The sequence below is a fragment of the Ascaphus truei genome, chromosome 6, assembly GCF_040206685.1.
Source record: "Ascaphus truei isolate aAscTru1 chromosome 6, aAscTru1.hap1, whole genome shotgun sequence".
NCBI lineage: Eukaryota > Metazoa > Chordata > Amphibia > Anura > Ascaphidae > Ascaphus > Ascaphus truei.
In genome coordinates, this window is record NC_134488.1 from 52781377 (window position 1) to 52795462 (window position 14086).

The following is a 14086-nucleotide window of genomic DNA, read 5'->3' on the forward strand; positions in this document are numbered from 1 at the left end:
AGAGTGTCAGCTCTTGGGTCTAATTTTGTACCTTACTGTGTTGCCCTGTAATTCTGTTCCCCTTATACTGTCCCCCATAGGGTTAGAAGCTAGGAACTGTGTGTGTGGGGTTAACTATGTAAGCCCGGTGGGCCAGTTATCATTGTATGTAGAAGTTAAAGTGACCCCTGCTTTTCCGCTTTTCCACTTTTCATGTTCCCTTTGTCCCAGAGTCCTCAAACTTCAGGAATGTAAGGTTTAGGTGAGATATTTGGGCGAAAATGTATTCGTTTGGTTTGCAGGAGTTTGGTTAGCAAAGTTATTTTGAGGTCCAGTAGTTCACCCCGACATGCAGGCATGATTTGTAAGTAAGCGGGGGGAACAACATTGGGTCTGCACAGCATCCCCCAGTATCCTGGTTTTCAAGCCCAGGTATCCCAAACTAATTTTCCACTCATATATTAGGTTTCCCAAGAGATATGAGTTTATTAAGATAGTGTATTGTGTTTTGTACTGTACATTATGTATTAATGTTTATACAGCCAGAGGTGGATTATCATTTCAATGCAACCAACCCAAGTAATCGGATTCCCTGTGCAAAGACATACAGCTTTGTGACAAATGGTGAGGGGAAGGGCTGTTGACTGGCTATCTACAGGAAATCCTTTGTTTCACCTAGACGTATAGGTGCCTTGTCAGCAGGGGGTATGGGGCTAGCCAGGAAAACGGTTGCTGGATTTCAAACTCATAGGCACGATTTCCATTGGCAAGTTTTGAATTTTCCCTTTTTATCATTGAATGCACAACCACAATCTGTGCTCTAATTGGCTGCCAGCCCCCTCAATGTATTAGATAGGCATCAATCCCTATAAATGGGAGAACAGTGTAGCAGATAACTCTCTTTTTTGTTGGAGATTTGAAGAGACAAGGAGCTGCTAGCGGGCTTCTCAAAGGTGCTTTTGGGTGAAAGTACTATTCACACAGAGAAGCATCGAGAAGCCCAGCCAGCAAGCTGGAACCAACTGGAGCGGACAGGGTAAGGCCTTTTTGCTGAAGCAGCCCCCCTGCAAATAGGAAAGGGCTAGATCTCAACCCCCAGACCCCAGTAAGTGTGTATATTCCCTGTATTTTGTATTTCTGTGTGTTTCCGAGGTCTTATTCAAATAAACCTCATTGTATTTCACTGCCTTGTTTTGCCTTGTGACTGATCTCTTAAATATAAATGTGTTAAAAGACCTGGTCTACCGTGACACTCCTCCACTACCCCTGCTCTATACCCCAATGCTATATACTCCCCCCTCTTCTGCTTTATACCCCCCATCTCTATATTCTCCCCCCGCTATATACTCCCCCTCCTCTATACTCCCCCTTCTCCTGCTCTATTTCCCCCCCTCCCACTGCTCTATATTACCCCCTCCCCCTGCTATATATTACCCCCTCCCCTGCTATATATTCACCCCATCCCCTGCTCTATATCCCCCCTCCCCTTTCTCTATTCCCCCTCACACTGCTCTATTCTCCTCCCCTACCGATATTTCTTCCCCCCCACTTGTCTTTTCTCTTGCCCACCCACTGGTTTTTTTCCCCCTCCACTTGTCTGTGTCCCCCCCACTTGTCTATTCATACCCACCCACACTGCTCTATTCACCCTCCCTGGCCTATTATCCTCCCCCCAGTGGTCTATTATCCCCCCCACACTTGTCTATTCTCCCCCCACTGGTCTATTATCCCCACCACTGGTCTATTCCAACTGGTGTATTCTCCCTCCCACTGGTATTTTCTCCCCCCCCCCCCCCACTTGTCTATTCTCCCCCGCCCGCAGGTCTATTCTCCCCCCCCACTTTCTATTCACCCCCCCACATTCGTCTATTTGCACCGCCACTGCTCTATTCTCCCCCCCCACTGCTCTATTATCCCCCCCCCATTGCCCTATTATTCCCCCCTCCCCAACTGTGCTCTATTCTCCCCCCCCCCCCACACACAGATCTATTATCATCCCCTCACTCACTGTTTAACAAGTGAAAGCTGGAAATCAAGACTTGGCAAGATGCCAGAAATTACAGCCCATTAATTAATGAATAATGGACGAAATTTTAACCAATCAAGAGAGCAGACATTTCAATAAAGCCTGGAATGTTTAACAGTTTAGCCTCTAATTGTAAATATGTGACCAGAACAGATATTAAAGATGTGTATAATATTTGTATTGTTATAATAATAATAAAGAGTCTACTATTATTTGTAATTCTAATATTTATATTATTTTGTGTGCAGGGTTTGGCTGGAAGCAGGTAAGTTAATTTCCCTTTTTTTATTTGTGTTATAAAGGGTGATACATACTTATTAGTTTAATCTCAGTTGTAAAAGGAATGTTTGTGGTATTTTTTATTCAGAAATATTACTTTTCATGTTGCATCGTCCCTATACACCGTAACCAGGCCTATTCCTCCCACCTTTCAAATGCTTCCTTAAAGCAACAATGCGCATTTTTGCAGATTTGGATCCGCCATTCCTTTTAGAGAGACTGACTTTCAGATTTAATAGTGTCTCCAGTTTGTGTATATATATCCTCTCAAACATCCCTCCAAATAAATTAGGGAGACATGCCTGAGGTACCTGGTTGGGAGATATGCTAATAACTACGAGAGGTATATTTATGAGTCCCATCACACACTTCCTAAAAGGATTTCCATACCAACTATATAGAGTTGATAAGCCTAAGGCACCAACCTAATGACTGTAATCGTGTCAGACCCAACATATCTAGAAGATTGGAAAAAAGGCAGTGCACTGCCAAAAAACAGGAGGATGCTCACAAATAAAATTGAGGTTGTTTATTCAATAAATGGACCATGACTGACCCCTGGAGCAGCAACAAAAAAACACACCTATGCGTTTTGGGTCGTGTGCCCTTTATCAAAGGTGTACAACTTATTGTACTACCTATGTTTTCATTGTGTATTTTAGATTATCGTGTATGGGTCACATAACTCTGTGTATTTAACTTGTGTAGATATTAAATACATTTTCGATTTGGCATTTACCTTCTCAGATTTATTTTCATCAGTCAGTGAGTGCTGGAACTATTATTACCAACTCTATATAGTTGGTATGGAAATTATTTTAGGAAGTGTGGGATGGGACTAATTTAAATACACTTTGCATACCATTAACGAGCTACCTCAGGTGTGCTCCTTTTTCGGCACAGGCATGTCTCCCTAATTTTTTTGGAGGGCATTTGAAGGGATATATACACAACTGGAGACACTACTAAGAGGTAGAAGTCCCAATGAGGGATGATGGTGCACAGCAAATTGGAAAAAATAGAGTTCAGCACAAGAAGATAAATTAATAACAATTTAATAGATGGGAGACATATGGATAAAAATGTTGGTAAGGGGTCACTCGAATGTATTTCGCACATTCTTGGTGCTTTATCAAAGAGTCCATATTACAGAGTTAATGACCCCTTACCTATATTTTCATCCATATGTCACCCATCTATTAAATTGTTTTTAAATTATCTTCTTGTGCTGAGCTCTATTTTTTCCAATTTGCTGTGCACCATCATCTCTCATTGGGACCTCTACATCTGTTATCTACTGGATGAGAGCACACTATGGATTCAAGAGAGTGTATTTATCAGTGTGTCATGCAGTGAGTACTTAGCTTACGTGGGGCTTTTCTTTAATACTCCAGATGGTGGATATTTATCTATTTTATACTCTAGTGATTACAACTTACTGATGGTTAGGAGAACTGGACAGACCAGCTTCACTAGCTTAATCTGTCCACATTATCCCTTCTACCACTTATAGTATGTTTGTGTTCCATTTATCATGAGTATCAATGTATATATGACAACACCAGATCATTGGATTTAAGAAATCATCAATTCCCCTACAAGCAACATTTTCACTTAACTCATCGTCTTTATATTGACACATATATTCCTTCAAGATACCCTGTCGCACCAGCCTGTGGACTACTAGTCTAAACTTTAGTAGTGTCTCCACAGAAAAAGATGAAGTATTGATTGCTAAATCCTCAATACACCTTAACACAATCCGTTCCCACCCAACACCATAATAGCCAGTCAGACCATTATTTTTGGATGAAAAAGACTGCCGCATTTTAATAAAACAGACATACAGTAGTCCTTGCCATGCATTACTTATTTAACACATTTTAACATATGTCTGAAGATAGGATGATGCCAAATTCTGATAGAGAGAGGTCATATTGTCTATATACTGTACACACAGGCATATTGTCTTGATATGCGCACATATTATATTAGTAGATATAGAGAAATATGCAGATGGGCAGCAATACATCCCGAGGCTAAATAGAGAAGAATAGATACAAAATTAAGAAATACATACTGTAATATCCCACTGGAAGACAGATGGTAAATGGGAAGAATGTAATGTTCTGAAAACAGACAAAGGTCAAGTTCCCCGTCGGGGGAATAACCAGATTTGAACATTGTGAAACACACACACACACATACAGTTATGTGAAAAAGAATGTACACCCTCTTTGAATTCTAAGGTTTTACATATCAGGATATAATAACAATCATCTGTTCCTTAGCAGGTCTAAAAATTTGGTAAATACAACCTCAGATGAACAACAACGCATGACATATTACACCGTATCATGATTTATTTAACAAAAATAAAACCAAAATGGAGAATCTATGTGTGAAAAACTAAGTACACCCTTACTTCTTCCATAGAAATTAAGATGCTAAGTAGCAGACAGGTGCTGCTAATTAAATGCCCTTGATTAATTGATCATCAGTAAGTGTGACCACCTCTATAAAAGCTGACGTTTTAGCAGTTTGCTGGTCTGGAGCATTCAGGTGTGTTAACACAATGCCAAGGAGGAAAGACATCAGCAATGATCTTAAAGAAGCAATTGTTGCTGCCCATAAATCTGGGAAGGGTTATAAGGCCATTTCCAAACAATTTAAAGTCCATCATTCTCAGTGAGAAAGATTATTCAAAAGTGGAAAACATTCAAGATAGTTGCCAATCTTCCCAGGAGTGGACATCCCAGCAAATTCACCCCAAGGTCAGACCGTGCAATGCTCAGGGAAATTGCAAAAAAAAACAAGAGTTACATCTCAGAATCTACAGACCTCAGTTAGCATGTTAAATGTTAAAGTTCATGACAGTACAATTAGAAAAAGACTGAACAAGTATGGTTTGTTTGGAAGGGTTGCCAGGAGAAAGCCTCTTCTCTCTACAAAGAACATGGAAGCACGGCTTAGGTTTGCAAAGTTGCATCTGAACAAACCACAAGACTTCTGGAACAATGTCCTTTGGACAGACGAGTCCAAAGTGGAGGTGTTTGGCCATAATGCACAGCGCCACGTTTGGCAAAAACCAAACACAGCATATCAGCACAAACACCTCATACCAACTGTCAAGCACGGTGGTCGAGGGGTGATGATTTGGGCTTGTTTTGCAGCCACAGGACCTGGGAACCTTGCAGTCATTGAGTCGACCATGAACTCCTTTGTATACCAAAGTATTCTAGAGTCAAATGTGAGGCCATCTGTCTGACAGCTAAAGCTTGGCCGAAATTGGGTCATGCAACAGGACAATGATCCCAAGCACACCAGCAAATCTACAACAGAATGGTTGAAAAAGAAAAAAATCAAGGTGTTGCAATGGCCCCGTCAAAGTCCAGACCTCAACCCGATTGAAATGCTGTGGTGGGACCGTAAGAGAGCTGTGCATAAACAAATGCCCGCAAACCTCAATGAACTGAAGCAACGTTGTAAAGAAGAGTGGGCAAAAATTCCTCCACAACGATGTGAGAGACTGATAAAGTCATACAGAAAACGATTACTTCAAGTTATTGTTGCTAAAGGTGGTTCTACAAGCTATTGAATCATAAGGTGTATTTAGTTATTCACACATGGCTTCTCTATTTTGGCTTTATTTTTGTTAAATCATGACAAGGTGTAATATGTCATGTGTTGTTGTTCATCTGAGGTTGTGTTCACCTAATTTTAAGACCTGCTAAGGAACAGATGATTGTTATTATGTCCTGATATGTAAAACCATAGAATTCAACGAGGGTGTACTTTCTTTTTCGCACAACTGTATATATATACAGTTGTGTGAAAAAGAAAGTACACCCTCTTTAACATCCCCGCTTCAGCACCGTCTCGCGTCCTTCCTTCCTAGGGGAGCTCAGCCCCACGTTTGCTCAGAGAACCTTTTCCCTGTAAGTCCAATGTTAAGGACAGGACATCCCCGCTTCAGCATGGTCTCTCGTCCTTCCTTCTTCCTGGGATTAATAACCCAGGCTGTCCTAGCAGGCTATGTGACCACTATCCAGCGGGCCTAGGTGGCTGTGCCAGCTTCCCCAGCTATGTAGAACTCTTCTCTGTCCCTTTCTCTGGGACAGCAGTCTTTCTCTCAGCATGGCAGCTCTGTGTTTGCCTTAAAACACTTCCTTGTTCAATCAGCACTTCAGCCTGCTCAATTAATTTCCAGCTGCTGCTGGCTTCTCTAAGGAGATTAACTCTCTGTTTCAAGCACCTAGAGGACAGTGTGGGTATCACAGGTGACGCACCTTATCTTCAAGATAGGTCCTTCCCTATATTCAATGCCAGTCCCTGACTTCTAGGCCAGTGGGCATGTATCAACCTTATTAACCCAAAGGTTAGCGTAACCCAAGCCGCAAAGCTAAAGGCATTGTGCTACCTTCCCAAGGACATATATGGCGAACAAAAAGCCATCAGGTTTTATTCTCAAACAACTGGCAAGGACATCCCAGTGCTGTGACAACACCAAATTAATTGCATTTTACATGGTTTATACATAATTATATAAAGTGACATTAACACAATAAAATATGAGTCATTAAATATATAAATATATATATATATATATATATATATATATATATATATATATATATATCTTCTCTCTTCTCTCTCTTCTCTCTATCTCTAGCCCTTCTGTTTAATCTGACTCCAGATTTTTAACAATCCGGCAATGGATTTCAGATTCAATATGAAATCCAAGTTCGGATTCTTAGAAATCCATCCAGATTGTAATCAGTGATTTATTCAATTAATCTGCTTGGATTTTTTAGTACCCAATCCACAGAGGAATTTTTGTAAGGGGACGGATTTGGTCAAACAATCCGTGGAATTGTGGGGTGCGAATTTGAACTGTTCCGTTCAACTCTTAGTATTTGAAAGTATTTGGGGATGTTCTTAATCTCTGGTGTTTAAAGTTACCATGGTAACCTTTGCACTTTAAACTTTACACTGCTCTTGGCTCTTGGGAAAGCATAATTTTAACCACCCGAGCACTTAATATTTCAAACTATTATATCTCCTGAACGGAGCATCAGATTTAAAAAATAAAAACCGGCATTGGAATGGGCAAAATTAGATTTTGTAAAGAAAGTATGGATTGCTGGTTACAAGCTGCTCACAGCTGCCTAATTTGCATTTTAAAGCTACAGTACATACAGTACACATGCGATTTAACATTATTCTTGTGAATATACTGTACACTAAACAGAATGTGTGAATATATTTTTGGAAATGGTTATTGAAACACAACCACAGAATATACAGTTAGGTCCGGAAATAATTGGACACTGATACAAGTTTTGTTATTTCGGCTGTGTACCAAAACAAATTCACGTTACAGTTAAATAATGAATATCGGCTTAAAGTGCAGTCTGTCAGCTTTCATTTGAGGGTATTCACATCCAAATTGGAGGAAGGTTTTAGGAATTACATCTCTTTAATATAGTATGTAGCCCCCCCTTTTTCAAGGGACCAAAAGGAATTGGACAATTGACTCAAAAGCTGTTTCATGGACAGGTGTGGGCTATTCCTTCGTTATTTCATCATCAGTTAAGCAGGTAAAAGGTCTGGAGTTGATTCCAGGTGTGGCATTCGCATTTAGAAGCTGTTGCTGTGAACCCACAACATGCGGTCAAAGGAGCTCTCAATGCAAGTGAAACAGGGCATCTTAGGTTGCAAAAAAAGAAAATCCATCAGAGAGATAGCAGGAACAATAGGAGTGGCCAAATCAACAGTTTGGTACATTCTGAGAAAAAATGAACGCACTAGTGAGCTCTGCAACACAAAAAGGCCTGGACGTCCACGGAATACAACAGTGGTAGATGATCGTAGGATCTTTTCCATGGTAAAGAAAAAAACCTTCACAACATCCAGCCAAGTGAAGAACACTCTCCAGGAGGTAGGCATATCATTATCCAAGTCTACCATAAAGAGAAGACTTCACGAGAGCAAATACAGAGGGTTCACCACAAGGTGCAAACCATTCATAAGCCTCAAGAATAGAAAGGCCAGATTAGACTTTGCCAAACAATATCTAAAAAAGCCAGCCCAGTTCTGGAACAGCATTCTTTGGACAGATTAAACTAAGATCAACCTGTATCAGAATGATGGGAAGTAAAAAGTATGCAGAAGGCTTGGAACGGCTCATGATCCGAAGCATACCACATCATCTGTCCACAAACACGGTGGAGGCAGTGTGATGGCATGGGCATGCATGGCTTACAATGGCACTGGGTCACTAGTGTTTATTCATGATGTGACAGAAGGCAGAAGCAGCCGGATGAATTCTGAAGTGTATAGGGATATATTGTCTGCTCAGATTCAGCCAAATTCTGCAAAGTTAATTGGACGGGGCTTCACTTTACAGATGGACAATGACCCAAAACATACTGCGAAAGCAACCCAGGAGTGTTTTAAGGCAAAGAAGTGGAATATTCTGCAATGGCCGAGTCAATCACCTGATCTCAACCAAATCGAGCATTCATTTCACTTGCTGAAGACAAAACTTAAGGCAGAAAGACCCACGAACAAACAACAACTGAAGACAGCTGCAGTGAAGGCCTTGCAAAGCATCATAAAGGAGGAAACCCAGCGTTTGGTGATGTCCATGCGTTCCAGACTTCAAGTAGTCATTGCCTGCAAAGGATTCTCGACAAAGTATTAAAAATAAAGATTTTATTTATGATTGTGTTAATTTGTCCAATTACATTTGAGCCCCTGAAATAAGGTATGAAAATGGTTGCAATTCCTAAACGTTTCATACGATATTTTTGTTCAACCCCTTGAATTAAAGCTGCAAGTTTGCACTTCTATTGCATCTCGGTTGTTTCATTTCAAATCCATTGTGGTGGCGTACAGAGCCAAAATTATGAAAATTGTGTCAGTGTCCAATTATTTCCGGGCCTAACTGTATATACTGTAGGAAGAAAAGTCTTCTAATAATTTTTTTCCCCTTAAGTTTGTCCTTAGTCAGATTAATGCATATATGAATAAATGTAGTATTAGAGCAAAGTGTAACTTTGTATTATTTTTATTTTTTTTAGATTAGTGTTCTTTATGTGATTATCTTGTCAGACACCTGAAAGAAAATTATTTAAATGCAAAAAACATATTATGAAACCATATGGTTAACAGTTACAATTAATCTTTTTTTTTTTTTTTTTAATAGCCAGATACCTTTATTTGAGTTCCCTGAGAATGGTGTATCTTTTTGATCCTCAGAAAGCCAAGAGTCATCTCTCCTCAATCTCTTTTCTAATGACGCTTTTAGGTTCTGCAAAAATAAATAAATATTGGTTTCATAGATTGTATTGTTCTCCATAGGTAAGCTCATACGTAATTCAGTAAACAGATTCTCATTTATTTGAGAATTATTCAGTAAATCACGAATGTTATGTGTGTCCACCACTGTTACTGAAGTTTAGATGAATTTGTGTTAAGGGAGTGTTTTAGATGAGGATTGTTAAATTGCTGTTTCTCATACAGATAGTCATTTTGCACAGAAAAGATGTTCAACAGTGAAATAGGCGCTTTTTAGGAGCCCTTCAGATTCTATTGAAAAGACATACATAATTTACTTATGCTTCTGCAAATGCTAGTAATACATTCATGACAGGTTTTGCTGTCAGAGTGTATTTCATTTTAATAGCAGTATTATTAGATGTTTTCAGAAGATGAATGGAACCACTTAACATGAATGTACAATACAGTATGTAAACTTATATTTAGAAATATAACCTGTTACTTGTATTCATATCCTATGTTGATTTGTTATAAGGGATTTAAATATGTATTTTCTATATTTCAGTGCAATTGTGACTGCCACACTAAAATGCCTTATGAAGTTCTATAATTTAACAGATGATGTAAGTTTCAACACATTTATTCATGGTCATAGTTATAGTATTTTTAATGCTGTTTATATTTAATCTTCATTTTCTATCTCTTTATAGAAACATGTTTGCAATCAGAGAGCAGGGATTTCATTATGGCATGGAATTTTAAATTGTTTAACCAAAAACATATTTACTAGCAGAGTCCTGCCTAATTATTTTATCCTGTATTTTTTTACTTTGACATAGTTGTATACAGTATATACAACAAGCAAACGAATGGTAGCAATTGAATTGTTAAAATTGTGATTGGTGATAAAATATGAAAAGCTATTTATTTGAAATTTTCTATTTAATGTTTTATGTTTCTTTGTAACTGGAATTTTTCTATATTTTTTTAAATAGTTTTTTATTGGGTTTACAAACATTAAACAACAACATTTTCCCCATTTTCCCCTACAGTACAATACCTTTATTGTCCCTGTTTTGTCCCCCGACACAAGGGGGAGCTTCTAGCGCTGAACCAAGCGCTAAGTGCATAAGCGTGCCTGCGAGTAAGTGGCTGCTTTGAAGATGGGTATCACTTTCTAAACCGCAGACGTCTGAACCGCAAAGTCAATTGAATAAGTGGTCTGCGGTCTAGCTGAAGTGCATACCCGTTACAATGTATCCAGCGGTCTCATTATCCACTTAAGGTGAATTGATGGCGTAACTGCAGTTACCGATCAAAGCCAGCATGGATACATTGTATGCCGGCTTGTAACCCAGACCAATTATAGGTCAAACCGCAACCCACATCACAGAGCCCATTCAATTAAGCGGATAACTTGCATGAGGAAAGAGCTAGCACTCATTTTTGGAGCGCAGCTAGCTAAAAATGTACCATGAAAATACACATTGGTTTTATATTTGTTGCACCTACAGAACATACATATATCAATAAACTGTATTCCAATGGTGTTTTTAATGTAAAGGCAGGAACCCTTTCCTACCGGCCCGGCAATGAATCCGTTAATATGCCCATATGTTATGGATGAATGAGCTGATGGATTTTTCATCTCTGTACTTCAAAGGGCACCCTGGTAAGTCGGTGCCCCAGTGTCTAGAGAAGTCTGGAGTTGAAAAGCCTCAGAGACCCTAGGTGTTAGGGTGGCCGGATTATTACCAAGTACCAGATACCAGTGTGAAGTATGGGCACTTCACACTTGGTAGCCAAACCCCAGAGTTGCTGTCGCCAGGTAAGCGGTTGGGCCCGGTATGCTAAGCAGCTCAGGTGTGAGGTTAACGCATGCTCCTAGCAGACCGGGAAGCAACTTCTGCCCGTTCTATGAACTCCTGGCAAGTCTGGGATAGGTGGGAAAAGTTGTTCCCATGAGAGGATTGGGTGTGTATGTTAGGAATAGGACCCTTAACCCTATAAAGATGCCTGCAGCGCAATCCCAGTCAGATTCATCTGAGATTTTACCAAGAAACGTCCAAGTTGTAGCGTCATCGTTTACGGAGTTTGAGGGGTTAACAACATCGTAACCAAGGATCGTGCACCTCTTCCAGAATTCGTTTGAGCTAAGGATTCCCGAACGAATCCTGTAAGGACATTCCGACATTCTTCCTTTCGGCGGAGATATAGGGATGTGAAGTTGCGCCCCTAACCAAGGACTGTCGCACTGCTCAAATCGCGCACCCACTTGCATGCGTGCAGGGGTGTCCAGAGACTTTGTTTCGTTCCGTGAACATTTTATTTAGTTTCCCCATCCCAGAAAGTGTTTGAGTGTAATTGTGAAGTATTGTGTGTTTGTCCTAAAAGGAAATAAATTACAATTTATTTTATCCTCCTTGTACTGCTCAGTCCAGAATCCTGGTATTAATTTGTTGATGATACCTGGTCTACCGTGACATGGACACAAGGCAGGGCACCCGGGTGGGGCCCTCCTCAGCCAGCACAGTGGCTTTTATGGGGCTACACTCTCCACAATCAGCTTGGCTGATTTCTCACTCTGCCACTCTGGCGCTCATCTGGCAATCCAATGGTAGAGTGTCAGCTCTTGGAAATGCCTGAGTCACCGGCACTCTGGCGGGTTTTGGGACCTGTTCCGTTACCTATGGCCCTGCGGGCACACAGCTGGTCGCCATTTTTGGGACCATGAGGCATGGCACCTTGGTGGCACCATCCTCAGCCAACATGGTGGCTTTCCTGGGATTACACTCTCCGGAACCAGCGCGTCTGATTGCTCCATCTGCCACTTTTGTAATCAGCTGACTCTGTGATACTAAAGTGTCAGCTCTTGGGGGTGCCTGATTCCCTGGCACGCCAGTGGGGTTTTCGACCCGCTTCTCTGCCTGCACAGAGACTATTAGGGAAGTATGATACACAGCATCAGTTTGGCTGGTGTCCCCTCTGCCATCTTGGCACTCAGCTGACTCTCAAATTGGGGCGAGTCAGCTCTTGGGACTACCCAGATCATGTTTGCTCCTGTGGGGGTTAAGACCCACTTCTCTGACTGTGCCCATGCCGGCACACAGTTCTCCACCACCGAGGTGGACTCAACACCAGTTACATTTCTGGGGACCGCAAGGCATGGTGCCGAAGTGGCACCATCCTCTGCCAGCACGGTGGCTTTCAGCGTGGCTGATCGCTTCCTCTGCCACCTTGGCATTCAGCTGACTCCCACATTTGGGAGAGTCAGGTCCTGAGACTACCTTGTTCACTGGCGCTCCCACGTGGGTTAGGACTCGCTGCTCTGACTGTACTCATGCCGGCACACATTCTGTCACCCACGGAGCGGGGAACCCGGACCTTAGTCCGGTGTACCCGGGTCCTCCAAAATTGGGGAAAGGGGGGTGCCACGTGCCAGCAAACTTGCTGCAAACAGCCTTTCCGCTACTGTCGAGTCTGGGTAACACCGGGCATAGTGGGTTACCTGCTCGATTACCATGGTAAGAACAGTTCCAGGTGCAACCACAGGAGAGTTTTGGTCCCCCTCCGAGACACCTCGAGGGGCTCGCTCTCTGGGCTCATGGACCGCCGGTTGTGGGCACGACCACTACCTCAGTAGTGCGTTCCGCCCAACAGGCTTCCTGCCACTCCAATCCCCTTTCCAGGGAAGCCATAGGCTGCCTATGCACTGGCAACCTACAATATAGCTTTTACATCGGGCAGTCATGGCTGCCCGACTTTAGGACCTGTACCGTCCAGACCGAAGCGCCCAGGTAGTGGCCTCAGCCACTACCCCAGGAGTGCAGTCAGCCCTGTGGGCTTCATGCCACTCCAAGTCCTCGAACTAGACTACCACAGGTCTTCCGTGCATCGGCAACCCAAATTCTGCTCACACCGGCCAACCACAGATGAACGATCCCAGGACACATACCTTCATATCTTCACCTTTCAGGCACTAATAACCTAAGTGACACTGAACAGTGGGATTCCCTGATTTTGTATAATGCGTTTTCCGACACCACTTGTTTTGAGAGCTTGCAATCCACATGCTCACTTTGTCCCTGCAGGAAGCTATAGTGCAAAGCCCTATGATCCCACACGCTGCCACCAGAAAAAAACCTGTCACAGTAGACCATTTAATTTAACCCATTTATATTTAAGGGATCGGTAACAAGGCAGTAAAATAAAATTAGGTTTATTTGGATAAGACATATACTGACCAAAGTGATCTGGAGTACGGACATGCATCTGAGCGCAATGTCTTTTTACTTATGTGTAGTGTCGTTTATGTGCATGCATAACATTGAATAGTCATAGAGCTTGTGCAGTGATGCAACTACAGAACATAGCAGTCTAAGTAATGCATTAGTTTACAGATGGAACTTCACAAGAGACAGCTAGGGCTGCAGTAGTTGGTGGGAGAATTTTCTGGGAAGCAATCTTTATGAAATATTGTTACAAAACATTAACCAATCGAGTGCACTTTATTTTGCT

At 41.7% G+C, this 14086-nt stretch overlaps 1 protein-coding gene across 4 annotated transcripts in view; it reads left to right on the top strand.

Moving 5' to 3' along the window:
- Positions 1-14086, top strand: part of LOC142497036 (uncharacterized) — a 193046-nt gene that overhangs the window by 110664 nt on the left and 68296 nt on the right. For all 4 annotated transcript variants that reach the window (XR_012802160.1, XR_012802161.1, XM_075604276.1 and 1 more), the window contains exons 14-15: positions 2254-2270; positions 10134-10191. Coding sequence is in view for 2 of the 4 variants with exons in the window: in XM_075604276.1 (XP_075460391.1) it covers positions 2254-2270; positions 10134-10191 (75 nt within the window). In the remaining 2 variants the exon portion in view is untranslated. The remainder of the gene's footprint in view (positions 1-2253; positions 2271-10133; positions 10192-14086) is intronic.